Source organism: Leptonychotes weddellii, chromosome 9 (genome assembly GCF_054177405.1).
Source record: "Leptonychotes weddellii isolate Sample4059 chromosome 9, ASM5417740v2, whole genome shotgun sequence".
NCBI classification, from domain to species: domain Eukaryota; kingdom Metazoa; phylum Chordata; class Mammalia; order Carnivora; family Phocidae; genus Leptonychotes; species Leptonychotes weddellii.
Genome location: NC_138377.1, coordinates 7,139,138 through 7,156,551, shown reverse-complemented (window position 1 = coordinate 7,156,551; position 17,414 = coordinate 7,139,138). Strand labels below are relative to the sequence as shown.

General features: G+C 52.3%; 1 protein-coding gene across 1 annotated transcript; it reads left to right on the top strand.

The window, feature by feature from the left end:
- Positions 1-2,234: 2,234 nt before the first annotated feature.
- BDKRB1 (bradykinin receptor B1) lies at positions 2,235-6,032 on the top strand. The gene has a single exon (XM_006751094.2). It carries the CDS (start codon positions 2,822-2,824, stop codon positions 3,851-3,853), a length of 1,032 nt encoding a protein of 343 aa, XP_006751157.2. The 5' UTR covers positions 2,235-2,821; the 3' UTR covers positions 3,854-6,032.
- Positions 6,033-17,414: the final 11,382 nt, after the last annotated feature.

Genomic DNA, 17,414 nt, shown 5'->3' with positions numbered 1-17,414 from the left:
GCTTGTGGTTCAATAACTCTGCGTACGTCTTTAAATTTTCTAAATTTTGTCACCTCTCATCTCCATATCAATTGGTAGACTATTGAAACATATTTGCATGAAATTATAAACTGTGTTTGCACTGTGGCCTGTTCAAAGTACATTTCTATTTCATTGGTCACTTATTTAGTAAGAATGTAACTGTTACCAGGACACCATGCCCCAGCAAAATCTGTCTTTGTATTACCATCACAAAAATATAACTCTATTTCCAATGTAAACAATTTAAACTGAATTTAGAATAACATTCCCCAGAAGTCCGTTGTTCCGTTCAGCCAGACTGAACTTCCAGAAGCTTGGTTTTGGGTCCGTGAATTGGATCATGATTGGCACAGACTGATCTTTCTAGTGGAAGAATCTAAAGATACTGATATCCAACTGGCACCAAGAACTCCCCGTCTGTGGTGTTCTTACAAAACTGCCCCATAATCAGCCACCACCTCCGCTGTTGTCTGTGTAGGAGAAAAACTGGAACCAAAAATCAGCTGAATTAATTTGCAGAACAGCTGCCTGGTCTAAGTTGAAAAGCCATGCTTCCATGGGTGCGATCAGTGTCTTAGGGCAGATCTCTTAAAAGTACCAACTTCTAAAGTGGCAGCTTCTGTGTCTTAGGCATTCTTGTGGTCAGGGAAATCGCTACAGCCCCCACAGTGATGTGAACATCAGCAAACATTCTGTGCAACTTGCACATTTCGTCACCAACTTCCTTGAGAAACAGAAGCTCACTACTAAAATTTTCATTGCTTTCAATTTTTAGCTCATCACTGCAAGAAAGGGCATATTGCAAAATTTAAAAGTATTTCCAGGGGGCGCCTGGCTGGCTCAGTCGGTAGAGCATGCAACTCTTGATCTCAGGGTCGTGAGTCTGAGCCCCACGTTGGGCGTGGAGCCTACGTAAAAAAGAATTAAAAAAAAAAAAAGTATCTCCAAATAACCAAATAAATATTTAGTTGTGGATTTATGCCCTGCAAGAGTTGACAACACAAGAGTATCCTGACTCTTCCGTATGCTCTGGGTCAGAGCTCCTACATGCCACAGATACTCCACAGCCACCCAACCCGTAATCCCCCGTGTTTCCCACTCACCTGCCCCCTGGTGGCCAAGCACCTTGTTCTCTTCTCTGTCCACACTCTCCCTTGGTGATTTCATCCAGTTTGTGGCTTTAAACACGAACTAGGTAATCACAACTCCCAGGCTCTGTGCTCAGCAGGGAGTCTGCTTCTCTCCTCCCTGTCCCTCTGCCCTCCCCCCTCCAAAATAAATAAATAAATCTTTAAAAAAAAAGAGAGAGGGGCACCTGGGTGGCTCAGTAGTTAAGCGTCTGCCTTTGGCTCAGGTCATGGTCCCGGGGTCCTGGGATCGAGCCCCGCATCGGGCAACCTGCTCGGCCGGAAGCCTGCTTCTCCCTCTCCCACTCCCCCTGCTTGTGTTCCCTCTCTCGCTGTCTCTCTCTCTGTCAAATAAATAAATAAAAATCTTTAAAAAAAAAAATCTAAATGTGAAAGTCTTAGAATGGTGCCTGGAGATAGAGATCATTTCATCAGTGTGAGCTGCTATTCTTTTACTATTTGTATTTTTCAAGCCCAGCTTGAGAACCTCCTCGTTCTGGAAACCTCCCACCATCGCCCCCACGTCGTCCACCCTGCTGGTCTCGACCCCCATGGGTGGGCATCCCCACTGGCTGTACCTCTTTCTAGCCCTTCTTGATTCTTTCTTAGGTCATCGACCACTGTCTCCATGTCTGCATCCCCTCTAGGCAGTGAGTGCCTGAAGGTTGGGGGCTGTGTCCTGTTCCCTGTATCTCCGGCACCTGGCAAAGTGCTGGCACAAAGAGGGTGCTCATTAAATGTTTGCCAAAACTGTTAGCAATAATAATGCGGCTGGTTTTTAAGATTTTATTTATTTATTTGCACACACATGTGCCTGAGAGAGAGAGAGAGAGGGCGAGAGAGGGAACACAAGCAGGGGGAGAGGGAGAGGGAGAAGCAGGCTTCCCGCTGAGCAGGGAGCCCGATGCGGGGCTCGATCCCAGGACCCTGAGATCATGACCTGAGCTGAAGGCAGACGCTTAACGGACTGAGCCATGCAGGCACCCCAATAATGTGGTTGTTAATAAGACTAATCAGGGGCGCCTGGGTGGCTCAGTCGGTTGGGCGACTGCCTTCGGCTCAGGTCATGATCCTGGAGACCCGGGATCGAGTCCTGCATCGGGCTCCCTGCTCGGCAGGGAGTCTGCTTCTCCCTCTGACCCTCCCCCTTCTCATGCTCTCTCTCTCTTAAATAAATAAAATCTTAAAAAAATAAAAAAAAAAAATAAGGCTAATCAGCCCCTTCCCTTGAGCGCTTCCTCTGGACCAGGCAACCACGCCAGCGCTCCATAGATCCTATGGCCAGTCCTGGCCACAATCCCACTAGAGGGATACGATTAGCTCCGACTTCCAAAAAGGAAAATAAAAGTCAGTGGGTCTCAGTGGCCCACACCAAGTGGTTGTGCCAGGGTTCGGACCCGGTTTTCAAAGCCCTAGTCCCTTCCTGTATACCAGGGGTCGGCCAACCTTTCCTCAAGGGGACCAGACGGCAAATACTGGCAGCTTTGCAAGCCACGCAGCCTTTGTCGCTGCCACACAAAAGCAGCCTCGGCCAATACGTAGATGAACAGGTGTGGCCGTGTGCCAAGAAAACTTGATTTTCCAAACCCGCGGGGCGGGCTGGATGCGGCCGGCGGGTTTCGGTGGGCTGTCGCCCACCTGACGCTGCGTCCGTTCAGTGCAGGTCCCTGTGGATGGCGGCCCGGACCCTCCTGCAGTTCCTGCCGCTGAACCGGAGGCAGCTCTCGCCCCCCAATGCCACGTCCTGTGACGGCGCTCAAGAGGCCTGGGCCGTGCTGCACGGGGTGTTACCGACCTTCATCATCGTCATCTGCGTCGGCGGCCTGCTGGGAAACCTCTTCGTGCTGTCGGTCCTCCTCCTCCCCCGGCGGCCCCTGAGCGTGGCGGAAATCTACCCGGCCAACCTGGCCGCCTCCGACCTGGTGTTGGTCTCGGGCCTGCCCTTCTGGGCGGAGAACATCGCCAACCGGTTCCGCTGGGCCTTCGGAGGCCCTCTGTGCCGCCTGGTCAATGGAGTCATCAAGGCCAATCTGTTCGTCAGCATCTTCCTGGTGGTGGCCATCAGCCGGGACCGCTACCGCGCGCTGGTGCACCCGGTGGCCAGCCAGCGGCGGCGGCGGCGGCTGCGGGCCCAGGCCACCTGCCTGCTCATCTGGACGCTGGGCAGCGCCCTGAGCGTCCCCACGTTCTTGTTCCGCTCCACCGTGGCCTTGCCGCCGCGCCACAACTCCTGCGCCTGCGTGCTGCTGCAGCCCGGCGCCGCCTGGCCCTGGCTGAGGATGGTGGAGTTGAACGTGCTGGGCTTCCTGCTGCCGCTGGCCGCCCTCGTCTTCTTCAACGGCCACATCCTGGCCTCGCTGCGCGGGCGGCCCGGGGTCCGCAAGGCCGCGGCGCTCATCCTCGCGCTCGTGGCCGCCTTCCTGGTGTGCAGGACCCCCTACCACTTCTTCGCCTTCCTGGAATTCCTGTACGAGGTGCGGGCCGTGCGAGGCTGCTTCTGGGAGGATTTCATCGACCTGGGGCTGCAGTATGCCAACTTCTTCGCTTTCATCAACAGCTGCCTGAACCCGGTGATTTACGTCTTCGTGGGCCGGCTTTTCAGGACCAAGGCCTGGGAACTTTGTCAGCAATGCACCCCCCGAAGTCCTCCTCCAGGGTCCTTGCCCCACAGGACAGACGTTCTCCAACATTTCTGGCAGAGGTAACACAGTAGGGAGTCACGAAGCTTGGCTTCCTCATCAGTGATTCCAGACATAATAGATGCTGTTGGAGTGGGCTCCAGAATGAGCTCCCCACCCGCCCCCACCCCCCAGATGGCCAGGACCTCGTCCCTGGAAACTGTTGGGTGTTTTTATGGTACGAGGACTTTGCAGATGTGATCAAGCTAAGGGTCTCGGGATGGGGAGATGATCCTGGATTATCTGAGTGGGTCCAGTGTCATCACAAAGGTCCTGATAAAAGAGAAGCGGCCAGAGAAGGCCATGGGAGAGCAGAAGCAGGACTGAATCTGGGAGCCCGGAGCCAGGGGCTGCTGGCGCCCCCTAGGGGCTGGAAAAGGGACAGAGACGGATTCTCTCCCCTCAAGCCTCCAGAGGAAGCCAGCCCTGCAGACATTTGGACTTGAGCCCACTGAGGCGGACTTCAGAGGTCTGGCCTCCAGAAAGAGTAGACAATAAAGTCGTGTTGTTTTAAGTCACCGAGTTTGGGCTAATTTGTTCCAGCAGCCACGGGAAACGTCCAGTAAGGGTCTCTGCGCACGTTGCCACGTGCCCATCCAAAAGGTTCTAGGCTAACAGCTAGGCATACAGAGATGATAGAGCTAGGGATCCCATCCACGAGGAACTTGCATAAATCATTAGAATATAAAAAAAAAAAGAAAACAAGAAATCGCAGAAGCACGCCCCGTATCCAGCACCGTGAGTGTTCAGAGGGAAAAGGGCTGTCAGGAGAGGCATGCTGAAGCGAGTCAACGGAGAGCTGAGTTTCAGGAAGGGCAGAATCTGGATGCGTGGAGGGAGGGGAGGGAGACCTGGCAGAGGCATAACCAGGACATGCAGGTGGAACACGGGCACTACGCAGGAAAGAGTATTTATGAAACTGTTAATGCTTCGGTATTCTTCTTGCCACGGGGGACCCAGTGGTGAACCTGGAAAATCTGCCTTCAAGGAGCTCGGAGAGACTCAGAGAGCAGGGTAACTGCCCCCATCACGTGAGAAGAGGTGTTCTGAGCACAGAGAAGGGCGCCCAGGATGGGCGACTCGAGGGGAGGGGTCTGGAGGGTTTCCCGGAGGAAGAGACAGGACCTATAAGCTGAATCCAAAGAACAAGCAGTTGTCCGAACCAAAGAGGAAAAAGGTGCGTTCCAGAAAGAAGAAACACGCTCCACCCAGAGGCGGGTGGGTTTATAGGCTGGGAGGGAGAAGGATGAAGGAAGGTGAGGTACAAGGCAGTCACAGAGGGTTTGAGGCTTGAGGAGGACAAGACGAGCAAGGGCAGGGAGGGAAGCAGGGAGGGCCCGGCTGAAGCTAGAAGGCATTAATCTGTTGTGTGAATTACTCTAGCCATGCTCATCGGGGCCCCAAACAAGCAGGCAGTTGGGTATCTCCAGGGCTGGGGTTTTGCCAGAGGACGGCCATCATTTAAGGGTGTTGGGAGTACTGGTCCGACTATGGAAACTGGCTGAATTAGAGAAGGAATGAACTTAGGAGGTGAGGGAGACAGAGTGACAGGGATGCGGTTACAGAGCAGGGGCAGTGGGAGCACCTAGGTGCCAGAGCACAAGAATAGGAGGTTGAGGCCACGGAGTAAGAGTGTTTGCACGGAATATTCCATCCCCCGTGTGGCCGTGGCATCGGGCAGCTGGAATCGAGGGAAGGAGAAGGTCATTGGTGACCAGGCAGTCAAGGAATGGAGAGGCGGGGGATGGACAGCCCATAGGGTCCCTGCAGGCAGGCAGGCAGGTGCATTCGAGAAAGGGCAAGGAAGCCAGTGTTCCTGGAGCCTACCGATGGGATCTAAGAGGCCGGCGGGGGCTGGGCCGCCAGACCCTCGCAGAAGGGCCGGGGCCACCCTGCGGTCAGTGCCCCAGCCCCCGGAGAGCAGGGATTTAAGTCAACAAGCTAGGCTCCAGCTGGCCCATGTGTTTAATTTAGATCGCACAGTGTTTAAAAAACTATTTTTGATGGGCGCCTGGGTGACTCAGATGGTTAAGCGTCTGCCTTCGGCTCAGGTCATGATCTCAGGGTCCTGGGATCGAGTCCCGCATCGGGTTCCCTGCTCAGTGCAGAGCCTGCTTCTCCCTCTCCCTCTGCCACTCCCTCTGCTTGTGCTCTTCTGTCTATCTCTCTGTCAAATAAATAAATAAAATCTTTAAAAAAAAAAAAAACTATTTTTGAGCTGGTGACCAATATTTAAATTCCACCTAAGAATCCTGATTTCAGGCTTCCCTTGAGCATCATCGGATCTAGCAACACGGAGCCTGCATTCCTTCCTTAGGCAGATGTTTATGGAGCTTCTAGTCCATGCCAGACACTGCCGTGGGCGCTGGGAGCCCAGGAGGGGCCCCCTGGTGGCGCTGACTTCTGGGTACCCCCCTAGGACACCAGTTCTCTGGCGCTGAGAGCAGGGCCCCCCTCCAGCGGCTACAGCCCCCTCCCACGGAGCAGAGGCTAGAGGCACCAGCTCGCTTGTTTCCCAACACCAACGCCGGGGCAGGAATCCCGGGAGCAAAGTCCTGTACGGAGCGGCCAGGACAGGAATATCGGGCAGAAGTAGAGCGTCGGAAAGGAAAGATAATGCCCAGTCTCTCCTCTGCTCAGACCAAACTGACCCGAAAATGTCCCCCTTGCTGCTTTCTCAGCCCCCTGCACTCAAGCTGTGGCTTATAAAAAATGCTCTCTAGGGGTTGCAAAAGACGATCCCACCATCTAGAGCACGCGGGCTCACACGCCTTATCCGGCGGTAGGCTGTCCGCGTGGTCTCGCTGAGCCCGACACCTGATTTCTGGAACGGGTGTAACCGACACCGAAGCCCGGCCTGCCGCCCTGCGGGGAGAGAAGCCGGCAGCCCACAGTGAGGGCTCTGTTGTCCTTCCACTGACAAGGTCAAGTATTCTTCTGCAGAGGGAGAAATTCCTGCCTTGGTTAAAAGGATCAGTGCTGCGGGAGAGATTAAATTTTTGAATTTGCACGGATCTGGGAGATGTGCTCAACCTGGAGGATTTCACACGTGGGTCCAGCCCCAAGCCTCACCTTGTAGGGCTAACACCTGCCATGGAGGGATGAGTGAGCCCATGGTCTAGCAGCCCTGGCTCCAGCACCCAGGTGGGCTCCCACTTTCTGTCTGAGAAGGGCCAAAGGAGAGACATGGAGCTTCTTTTCCAACCCAGTCCCAGCTGCGGGCCTGTTATGTCAGTCCACAGCCGCCCTCCCCACTCCCCCACCCTAGCCATGACCCCATCCATCGTGGGCTCTGAATAGCGCTACACACTCCCGAATCCCAGCCCGGGGAGACTCCTGGGTGTTGCAATGGACACAGGCAGGTTCTTGTCCTCCGGAGATGAATCACGAGCTTGATGAGGAGCAAGCAGGAAGTTTTCTCCTACGTGCTAGAAAAGGCTTTAAACTAAATTAAAATGAGTGTGTGTCAAACTGGCCCAATCTGGCTAGAATCTGAAAATGTTCCTGGTTGTGACATTGCACCATACTTACACATGATGTCGTCACAGGGGAAACTCAGTAAAGAGTACAAAGGATCTCTCTGTGAATCTAATAAAAAAGTATATATATATATATATATATATATATCTCATATATATCATCGAGTTGAACCCCTCCATTTTACAGTTAAGGAAGCTGAGGCCCAGGCATAGGTAGAGACTTTCCCGAGGTTACCCAATGAGCTGGACTCCTGGGGCAGGGCTCTGTCCAGACCCAGGGATGCCTACCAGACTGTGAGGTCAGAGGACAAGCCTGAGTGCCAGGGATCCCACCACTGGAGTTGCCTTCCTGGTGGCAGACTCCCAGTGCCTGGCACTGGATTTAAGATAATGAGCAGGAAGACAGGCCCACTTTTCAGGAGCTTCAGGAGACAGAAGGGTATTAGAAGGGTGAGCTGGGGCTCAGCAAGTATGAGGGGAAGATACTTCAGGCTTTTCCTTGACAGGGAGCTCAGTGGTTGCTGAAAAAGCTGCTGGCTCTTGGGCTATATTAATAGGAGTATAGCATCTAAAATGTGGGAGGTGATAGCCCATTTAGCTCAGCATTGGACAGGGTACATGAAGAGTATTGTGTTCCAGCTCTTGGCTCATTCAGAAGAAAGGGATCAGACTGGCAAAGGGACTCAATATTCATAAGCTTCATGACACAGTGAGAGCCTGAGAGGGCTTTCCTGAAGAAGCAAAGACCTATGGAGAAAGGGGAAAAAAATGTATTTAGTGTGACCCCAGCAGGACCAAAGGGGAAAAAATCCTGAGAAACACGTTCCAGCTTACTTTGAGGAAAGAACTTTCTGATAGGCAGAGCTGGCTTACGGTGGGTTCCCTGTTCCCAAGGCACACCCACCCTTGAGAAGCTCACTGCAAGCAGGGGGGCCAATAGGAAAAGAAGTCATTTCTCAGTATGAGATGTGTGATCCCGGGGTGATAGAGTCTGCCTGGAAGGAGTTCAAGAAACAAGGGAGTAACAGAGGATGTGACCCCAAGCTGGGTCTTGAAGTTAAATAGGACAATGAGGGTGTTAACCACCCACAGTCTTTGCCTCACCCAAGATGTGACCCAGTGAGATCAAGGGCTGGAAGAATTATCACAAGGCTTGGAGGTCGGTGTTCCCTATAGGCCACAAGAGTCCACAGAGACTCTAAACAGGGGAGTGTCAAGTTCAGACCCACAGTTTAGAACAATCACTCCATGAGAATATGTGGGATATGGATGATGGCCTGGGGTTGTTATCAGCTATCTGTTGCTGCAAAACAAACCGCCCCCAAACTTAGAGAGTTAGAACCACCTTAGCTCACAGCTCTGTGGTCAACCCCACGGGCTGGGTTCTGCTGATGGTTCTTCCACAGGTCTTGGCTGCGTTCCCGCACGCATCTGTGATCAGCGGATGACCCGACAGCTCTGCTTCTGGGGGCTGAGCAGGAGGGGGCAGCAGGCACGGAGACGACCTCAGATAAGTTAAAAATCCCTGATAGATTAGGTGTGATACAGGCAGGCTGGGGAGCACCCCGAATCTGACCTCCCCAATCTAAGAATCAGAGCGGCTGAATTGCCCACTGCTTTGACTGCACTTACTACAGGCTTTATACAGGTCAGGTATTGTGCAAGGCGCAGGCGCAGAGGACAGTGAGACACTGTGCTCTCGGACCGTTCACAGGACATGGAAGAGGTCATCGCGTGCAAGCTGCTCAGTTGGTAGATGGAAGACCTGAGACCCAGAATGCTTGGCCCCGTCACACGAGGTGACAACACTGATGAGGAGTCTGGATGAGGCACCAGGTCCCCTACTCTGTCCAGCCCTCTCCACCTGTACCATGGCTCCCCAGAAAGTGCTTCCTAAGAACACCTTGTGTTTGGGTTTTTTTAAGATTTATTTATTTAGGGTGCCTGGGTGGCTCAGTCATTAAGCATCTGCCTTCGGCTCAGGTCATGGTCCCAGGGTCCTGAGATTGAGCCCCGCATCGGGCTCCCTGCTCTGTGGGAAGCCTGCTTCTCCCTCTCCCACTCCCCCTGCTTGTGTTCCTGCTCTCACTGTCTCTCTGTCAAATAAATAAATAAAATCTTAAAAAAAAAAGATTTATTTATTTGAGGGGGGAGGAGGGGGGTGGGGTAGAGGGAGAGGGAGAGAGCGTCTCAAGCAGACTCTGCGCTAAGCACAGAGCCTGACTCGGGGCTGGATCTCATGGCCCTAAGATCACGACCTGAGCTGAAACTAAGAGTCGGATGCTTAAGCGACTGAGCCACCCAGGCGTCCCAAACACCCTGTCTTTCGAATGGAAGTACCTTTGCCCGGTGCTGACGGGGTGAGGGGAGGGGAGGGGCGGGCCATTCCTTATCCTCGCTCTCCTGTAAGGACATTTCTGCGGTCCAGCAACAGTTCCAGGCCTCCTGTCCTTCTGGGAAGCGGGGACTGAACTTCCTCGTGCTGTGGAGGCTGAGAGTGGTCCTCTCGACTCCTTTGGCCAATGCCGGGGGACTTGGACTTGCTTCGAGGCAGAAGCAATTCTCTCTTCCTCTGCTATAGCAAACCCTGAAGGCTTGTGTCGAGAAGGTGGTGTCATTAAGATGTGGTGGCCCATCAGCCTGGACCCCCGAGTTCCTAGAAGAGCAGAGCCCCTACCTCATCTGCATGAAACACGCAGTATGAGTGAGAACTCAGCCTCGGTGGTTGAGCCACGGAGCGTAAGGGGATGTTTGTTACACAGCAGAACCCCTCCCCTCCTGACTGACCCACCAGGGTTCCACTGAGGATAGCTCCCTACGCCCCTGGCCTGTTGCCCACTCTTTACTCCTCTCTGTGGAAGAAAAGTGACCTGACTGATTGGTTTCAAAACAAGAATTGAGCCCATAGAGCTCGCTGCCTTCCCCCATTCCCACTTTGTCCACAGACCGGTCTTCTCTCAGCCATGAGGTCAACTTAGCGCTAGACGCTCTGCCTCAGTGGAGGGCATGGCCTGAACTGCCTGGGCCTTGTGGGTAAGTTGGCCTGATTCTGGGGTTCAGAATTAAGAAGCCTGTTGATGCCACACATCGAAGTGACATCACCCACCAAGCCTTCCTCAGTCATGAAGGTGACATGTGGCCTCCATCTGCTAACTCCTGACTGCCCCACTTAGTTCCAAGCTCAGGCAGGGAAACAGTGTCCTCCAACCCCAGCTCCCATTACCTTGCCCAACCCTCACTCCAAGGGACTCAAATTCCAAACATCCATCGCTCCTTGGACGAAAACATGAAAGCCCAGTGGTGAAATGCAAACCTGATTCCTGAGAGACTTCTCACCAAACCCGAGGTAAAACCTTAGCAAGTTTTGATTCCGGGTTTCTTGGCACAGCGGACATTTTGGGCCACACAGCTCTTTGTGCTGTGGGGGCTGCCTGGGGCCACATACGATGTTTAGCAGCACCTCAGCCCTCTCCCTTCTACCACTAGATTTTAGAAGCCCTGCCCCAGTGGGACAGCCGAAATGTCCCAAGATATTACCAAATGTCCTGTGGGAGCAAGATCACCCCCACCCCCAACTGAGAGGCCCATCAGCCTGGAGAGGCCCATCAACCTTTTAGCTCATGTGATCTAGTTCTTCAGCAATGGCTTCAAGGAAAGGCTGGTGGTCTGGGGAGACTTCTTGGAGGTGGAGGGCCATCAGGCTTGAAGGATTGAACGAAGGGAAGGGGAGAAGCCATGGTGTCAGGACAGCAGGACATAGGGAGGCTTGGAGGCGGACACACTTGAGAGGTGGTGTCAAAGAGGGAGGTCCGCACAAACGACAGTTGGGATGATTGAAGAGCCAAGCATACAGAATCGTGCAGAACCGTCTCTGGCTTGCACTGCACACATGGCCAGTGTTTGCTCCTTCCATCACAGCCGTCTCTCCTCCAGCCCAAATAGTGACAGTATTTATAGCAACTCATCACAATTGGTTTCGGCAACATTCCCCGGTGTTTAACAATAAATTCCTCCAGTCAACGCCTGGGCCCTCTCCCAAAGTCCCAAATTTCCCCTCCATCATCCTATTGCCGACCGTAGGGTGGGTGGAGGGGTGAGGTTGGGAAAGGGGAGCAAAGGAAGGGAAGAATGAGATTCAATCATAATGGACAGGTATCCACATTGAAAGTAAAGACGGGGTCCAACAGGACTTGGCCAAGGGTGACGTCATAGGCGCTTGGAGGTGCAGGGTCAGATCTTTATTTAAAATGCTAATGTTTGGGGGCACCTGGGTGGCTCATTCGGTGGAGGAAGCAACTCCTGATCTCAGGGTCGTGAGTTCGATCCCCATGTTGGGCATAGAGCTTACTTTTAAAAATAAAGGTATTACCTATTTAAAAAATAGAAAAGGGGCGCCTGGGTGGCTCAATCAGTTAAGCGTCTGCCTTCAGCTCAGGTCACGATCTCGGGGTCTTGGGATCGAGCCCTGAGTCAGACTCCCTGCTCGGCGGGGATTCTGCTTCGCCCTCTCCCTCTGCCCCCAGCTGTGCTCTCTCTCTCAAATAAATAAAATCTTTTAAAAAATAAAAATAAAATGCTGATGTTCTGTTCATCATGGATGTTTGTGCATTCATGTGGGTTTTGTTTTTTAAGAACATAGCATTAAATTATTGTTTATCTTGATTACCGATGTGCCCAAGGCCCATGCCCCTCCCTCGCCCTCGTCCCAGCCCTGAGTTGCAGGGTTAGGGGGCTGGGGCCTGCATCTCCAGCAGAGGAAGGAATCCAGCACAGAAGCTTAAACAGGCTTCTGTTGCAGGCTCACCTTTAGATACCCCTGCAGGAAAAACCACCAGAGACCTTTATCTGAATATTATCTCATGCCCCAAATATTCCCTTACCAGCCTGTTGTGACAACTCCCCCAGGGGTAGTATCACAGGGACTGAGAGGGGGCCCTGGTGTGAGCTACCACCCAGGGGAATGTTTACAGGGAGAAATCAGATGTGAAATTAAATGACATTTTTATTTTTAATTTAAGCAGTGTCCTCGACGAAGAGGACGCTGCCACAGACAAGCCTGGCGAAAGGGCTGGGAGAGGACTTTCCCCCAAACTTTCCCACGGAACTTGGAGGAAGTAGGGGGGCGGGGGGAAGGGTTGACTCTGCGCAGGCTCAGTTGCGCTGCTGCTGGAGGGCTCGGCGCGGGGCAATCGCCGAGCTGAATTCCACTCGAGAAGGGAGCGGGCGCCCCCTGCTGGCCCCCATGGAGGATTGCTCTTTCCCCACAGAGGATTCTGCACAAATTTCCAAAGCCCTAAAAGGGTTACAACACACAGGTTCCAAAGCTTAACAGAACATAGAAATGGGAAAAGGCAATGATTTCTCTGGAACACGGTTGTTTAAAGATCTCTTCAAAATAATAAAAAATGTTTTAATGATTAATTTTGTTGGGGCGTATGTTAGTAGGTACCACTTCTACAAGAGGAAAATTGGCAACAGACACCCACACGTAAATGGGTGCATCATTGACTCGGTGTTTCCCCTTGTCGGGATCTATCGGACGGATAAATCACGGAGAAACTGAGATGCTGCAAAGTTAAGTGACTTACTCAAGGTCACTCTTTGGGATGGAGAGTGGCTAAAACTCCCGCAAACAGGACACAAAGGCTGAGAAAACGGCTTTCAAAATGAAAGCCCGTAAGAAGAATTAAAAAGGGTTTTGAAGACAATAGTATGTTCTGAAGGGGGAAAGTCTTAAAAGAAAAACTTGAGTTTAAACTGAAATGGAGAAGAGAGGTGTTTATTTGGCTTTAGGGGTGCCCGTCATAAATGAAGGGGGGATTTCTGAGTGTGGAGCTGTAACATTGATACTGATTTTTAAAAGCAGAGGGAACGGGGAGGGGGGGATGGCGCTTAACTTTTACCGCATGTTAAACGCATTTGGGAGTTAGAGCCCTGAGGTCTCCCTCACTCTAAAAATAATTGGGCCACATCTGGGCCGACAAAGGCTCACTTTAGGGTTTTGGAAGCAGAATTATACTTTGCACCAAGCAGCCATGTTTTCCTTTATTCCTCAATGGCATCTAAATTTAAAAGAATGGTTTGAGGCGCCTGTGTGGCTCAGATGATTGGGCATCTGCCTTCGGCTCAGGTCGTGATCTCCGGGTCCTGGGATCGAGCCCCACTTCCGGCTCCCAGCTGGCTCAGTGGGGAGCCTGCTTCTCTCTCTCCCTCTGCCTCTCCCCCTGCTTGTGCGCTCTCTCTGTCTCTCTCTCTCTCAAATGAATAAATAAAATCTTTTTAAAAAAAAGAATGGTTTGCCCTCTGCTGATAGCCTAGAAATTCTTACAGTAAGGACGTGGTAGTGTTCGCTTTTCTCGGCTGTCCCCAAGCCCCAACGACTTTGCCTCCAGCACCCTCTTTGACTTTTATTTCCAAATGCTAACCAGGATGTACCCTCCAAGTCAAATTTCCCTGTAACTAGGCAATCCTGAACATCAGCTAAAAATGGAGCCGGCTCCCCCAGCAAGCCCCAGGCTTCCCCAGATCTGTGTTTAACGCCAGGGAAGCAGGAAGCCTGCATGGCCGAGGGAAAGGAGACCAGGTGGGGTCTTCGGAAGCAGGAATTCCAAGTCTAAAACTGCTCTGAGTAGTTTCTGCTTCGGCTTTGTGAAATATCACTTGATCTCTCAGGAGCAAAACATACTGATTTCCATTTTATAAGGGGCAAATGGCTGGAATGATTAGCTGGGTCTAATCGATGTCTTCCCACTGGGTTCTGAGCTCCCCAAGAGCAAGGGGCCGTCTTTCAGCTCTCGCCTGGGACCTGGCACACAGTAAGCATTCCGGAAACAGTAAGTACCCCTAACGCTCACATGATACAGTGTGTGAGACACCAGTCTAAGCACTTTCATGCATTAACTCACACAATCCTCATGACAACCATATTATCATGTTTTATAGAGGAGGAAACTAAAGCACAGAGAGGTTAAACAACTTCCCCAAGGCCACACAGCTAACAAATACTGAAGCCTGGATTCAGCCCTGGGCAGCCTGTCTAAAATCTGTATTCTTAGCCACTGTACCAGTGGTACCCAAACTTGTCTGCACACGAGTCACCCGAGTCACCCGGGGAGCTTCATAAATACGCCCCAGGGATTGTGATTTAATTGGTCGTGGGTGTGGCCTGAATTTTGGAATTGTTAAAAGATCCCCCAGTGGTTCCAGTATGCAGACAAGTTGTGAGGACCGCTACATGATACCATCCTGCCTCGTTACTCAGCAAATTTGTTTGCTGAGTTTAATTTGCTCCAGGTGGGACTGCTTTCAGGACTATAAACAAGCCCGGGGCGGCGGGGGGAAGCTCCAACTCTGGTAGTGGCAAATTGTCTTGGAGGGACACTACTTGTAATTCCAGTAGGGTGCTGCTAAGTGTGGGTCTGCAGACATTCCTGGATGCAAATTCCAAATTATGAGCTACACGTAGCAGTCTGGCCAGGCGCTCACCAACCACTTCCTCCCTTCCTAGACACACAGCAAGGCTGCGACATCAGGTTCCCTTCAGGCTGGGTGTGGTCACGTGACAGGATTCTGACCTACGCCAGAGCCAGGCTGTCCTCTCCCCACCCCCACCCCCACCCTGTCCAGGGGAGGCAGAGCTACAAGATAGGGGGGGCCTGGGCTCCTCCATCCCCACTTGAGGAGAGCTGCCATGTATTGAGGAGCACCAGCTGGACTTCATGAGAATGAAAAGCGGCTGGGTTTTGGGGCTTCATCTGTCATTGGTGACGAGTGTTCCTTGACTAGCAGATTGTGTGGCTTTGGGCAGGTCACTTCTAAGCATCAGTTTCGTCCCCTGCAGAAGGAATAGCACAAATACAAGTAAGAGGATGCTCGAGGGCTGGGTGGCGCTGATCTGCCCCTCGGGGGCTCCAGCAGCAGATGGGAGGGTAGGAGCCTGAGGGTGGGATTTATTTCTCTGGCCCCTCGGCTTACTTCCTGGCACGCAAGGCCACCACCCTGGTCAGGCGGCCCCTCCTTCGGCTGCAGGTTCTGGGCATCTCTCCCTCTCTGTCCCTTCGGGCCTGCAAGGAGTCTTAGTGTTGCTCCAGCGGCTTCTCAGAAGGCGAGAAATCACCACTGACTCTGGGAGGCCCAGGACAGACCCACAGCTGAACGTGAAAGAGGCTCCAAGGTAGCCGTGGTCTCCCTGGCCCTGCCCGCCGAGGCCCCGTCAGTCCCTTCCTTATGGCCTCCTGCCGGTCGTCCGGGTGGCCGTCTGCTCCCGGCCAGGGCCCCGGCTGAGGCTGAGTGTGAATGCCACAGGCAGAAGTGCTGAGCATGGCAGTCCCAGAGTAAATACTGAATATGGGGTTTTCACCCACTTTATGTTTATGGATGTACTAGTATCCTTACATATTGCTAAAACCAAGAAAGTAAAACTGCATTGAATAAAGGACATCTTCAAGTACTAATCATGTGATCTTGGGCACATAACTTTGCCTCTCTGGACTTGACATCCTCACTGCAAAGTGACTGTGTAGGACGATAGGACCGCTAAGGTTCATTCATTCATTCACTCATTCATTCATTCACTCATTCATTCATTCACTAGGCCCCGATGCCTTGATTCTGGGCAAGGCCCTGTGCCAGGCGCCAGGTGGGCAGGTGTGTGTGCGCCCTGCCCTCACGGAGGGTGTCAGGCAATAAACACTGAGACAAGTCAGTGTGGACTTAGGAGAGCAGGACCACAGTTTAAAGGAATGCGTGCGATAATGGAGAATAAAGAGGTAGGTAGGGTGGCTGGCCCTGTCTGAAAATGGTAACCTTTTAAGTTGCAACAAGGAGGAAACAGGCAGAGCATTCTGGAAAGGAATGTGGGAAGGCTCTTCGGCATTGTTCTCGCTCCAGGAGGCACATTATTTCCCAGGGGAGCTGTGAGCCCAGCGGTTTGCACACGTGGATTCTGCCACCTAGGGAACATCTGACCATGTCTGTGGACATTTTGGTTTTCACAGTTGGGGAGGGGTGCTACTTGCCTCTACTGGGTAAGGCCAAGGATGCCGCTCAACATCCTGCGATGCACAAGACGGCCCCCCAACAAAGGATTAACCAGCCCCAAATGTCAAAATTGCTAAGGTGTGGAGACCCTGACTCAGCCCCATTCGCAGATTCTTATTTAGTTGGTGCTGAGTGGGGCCTGAACTTCATCATAAAAAAAAAAAAAGGAAAAAGAAAGATCTCTAACCCCTGGATACAGGGATGTGGCAGAACCAAAGGACAAGAGCGGCTGGTGCCCAGCCAGGAGAGGGGAGCAGGGCTAGAGATGCAGGTGAGAGATGGAGAAGCAAGTTTGCTCTTGCCTTAGGCTCAAGCATTCTAAGAATCGTGAATCTTAATCTTTCAGCAAAATTCCTTTCTTAGTTTCCTAATTAGTGATGAGCTTTCACTAATTCAGACAACTGTGCAAGTTCCCCTTAAATGATGTCCTAGGATGAGCATGGGGTTTGGGAGTCACAGCACGTGACCACAGCAAGGTTCTTGACTTCTCTGGAAAACAGGGACTGCACCAACTGCCTCTCAGAGGGGCCCTGAGGTTACAAAAGAACCCACGCACCCCGACAACCGGCAGGCAGCGAGCACCCCACAAAGGTTCCTATCCCTCCGTCACAAGAGCCATGTGTGAAGTGTGCCCTGATGCTTCCCTGATAGCTGAGTGGTTTCACACACCTGTCCTTTCAAAATCTCTTTTAAAGCACTGCCTTTAGGGGCGCCTGGGTGGCTCAGATGGTTGGGCGTCTGCCTTCGGCTCAGGTCATGATCCCGGGGTCCTGGGATCGAGTCCCACATCGGGCTCCCTGCTCCTTGGGAGCCTGCTTCTCTCTCTCTCTCTCCCTCTCTGTCTCTCATGAATAAATAAATAAAATCCTTAAAAAAAAATAAATAAAAATAAAGCACTGCCTTTAAAAGTACTCCTTTATCTCCCTCTCCCACTCCCCCGCTTGTGTTCCCTGTCTCGCTGTCTCTGCCAAAAAATTAAATTTTTAAATTCTTAAAAAAAAAAAAAAAAGGGAGGGGAGCACCTGGGTGGCTCAGTCGTCAAGCGTCTGCCTTCGGCTCAGGTCATGATC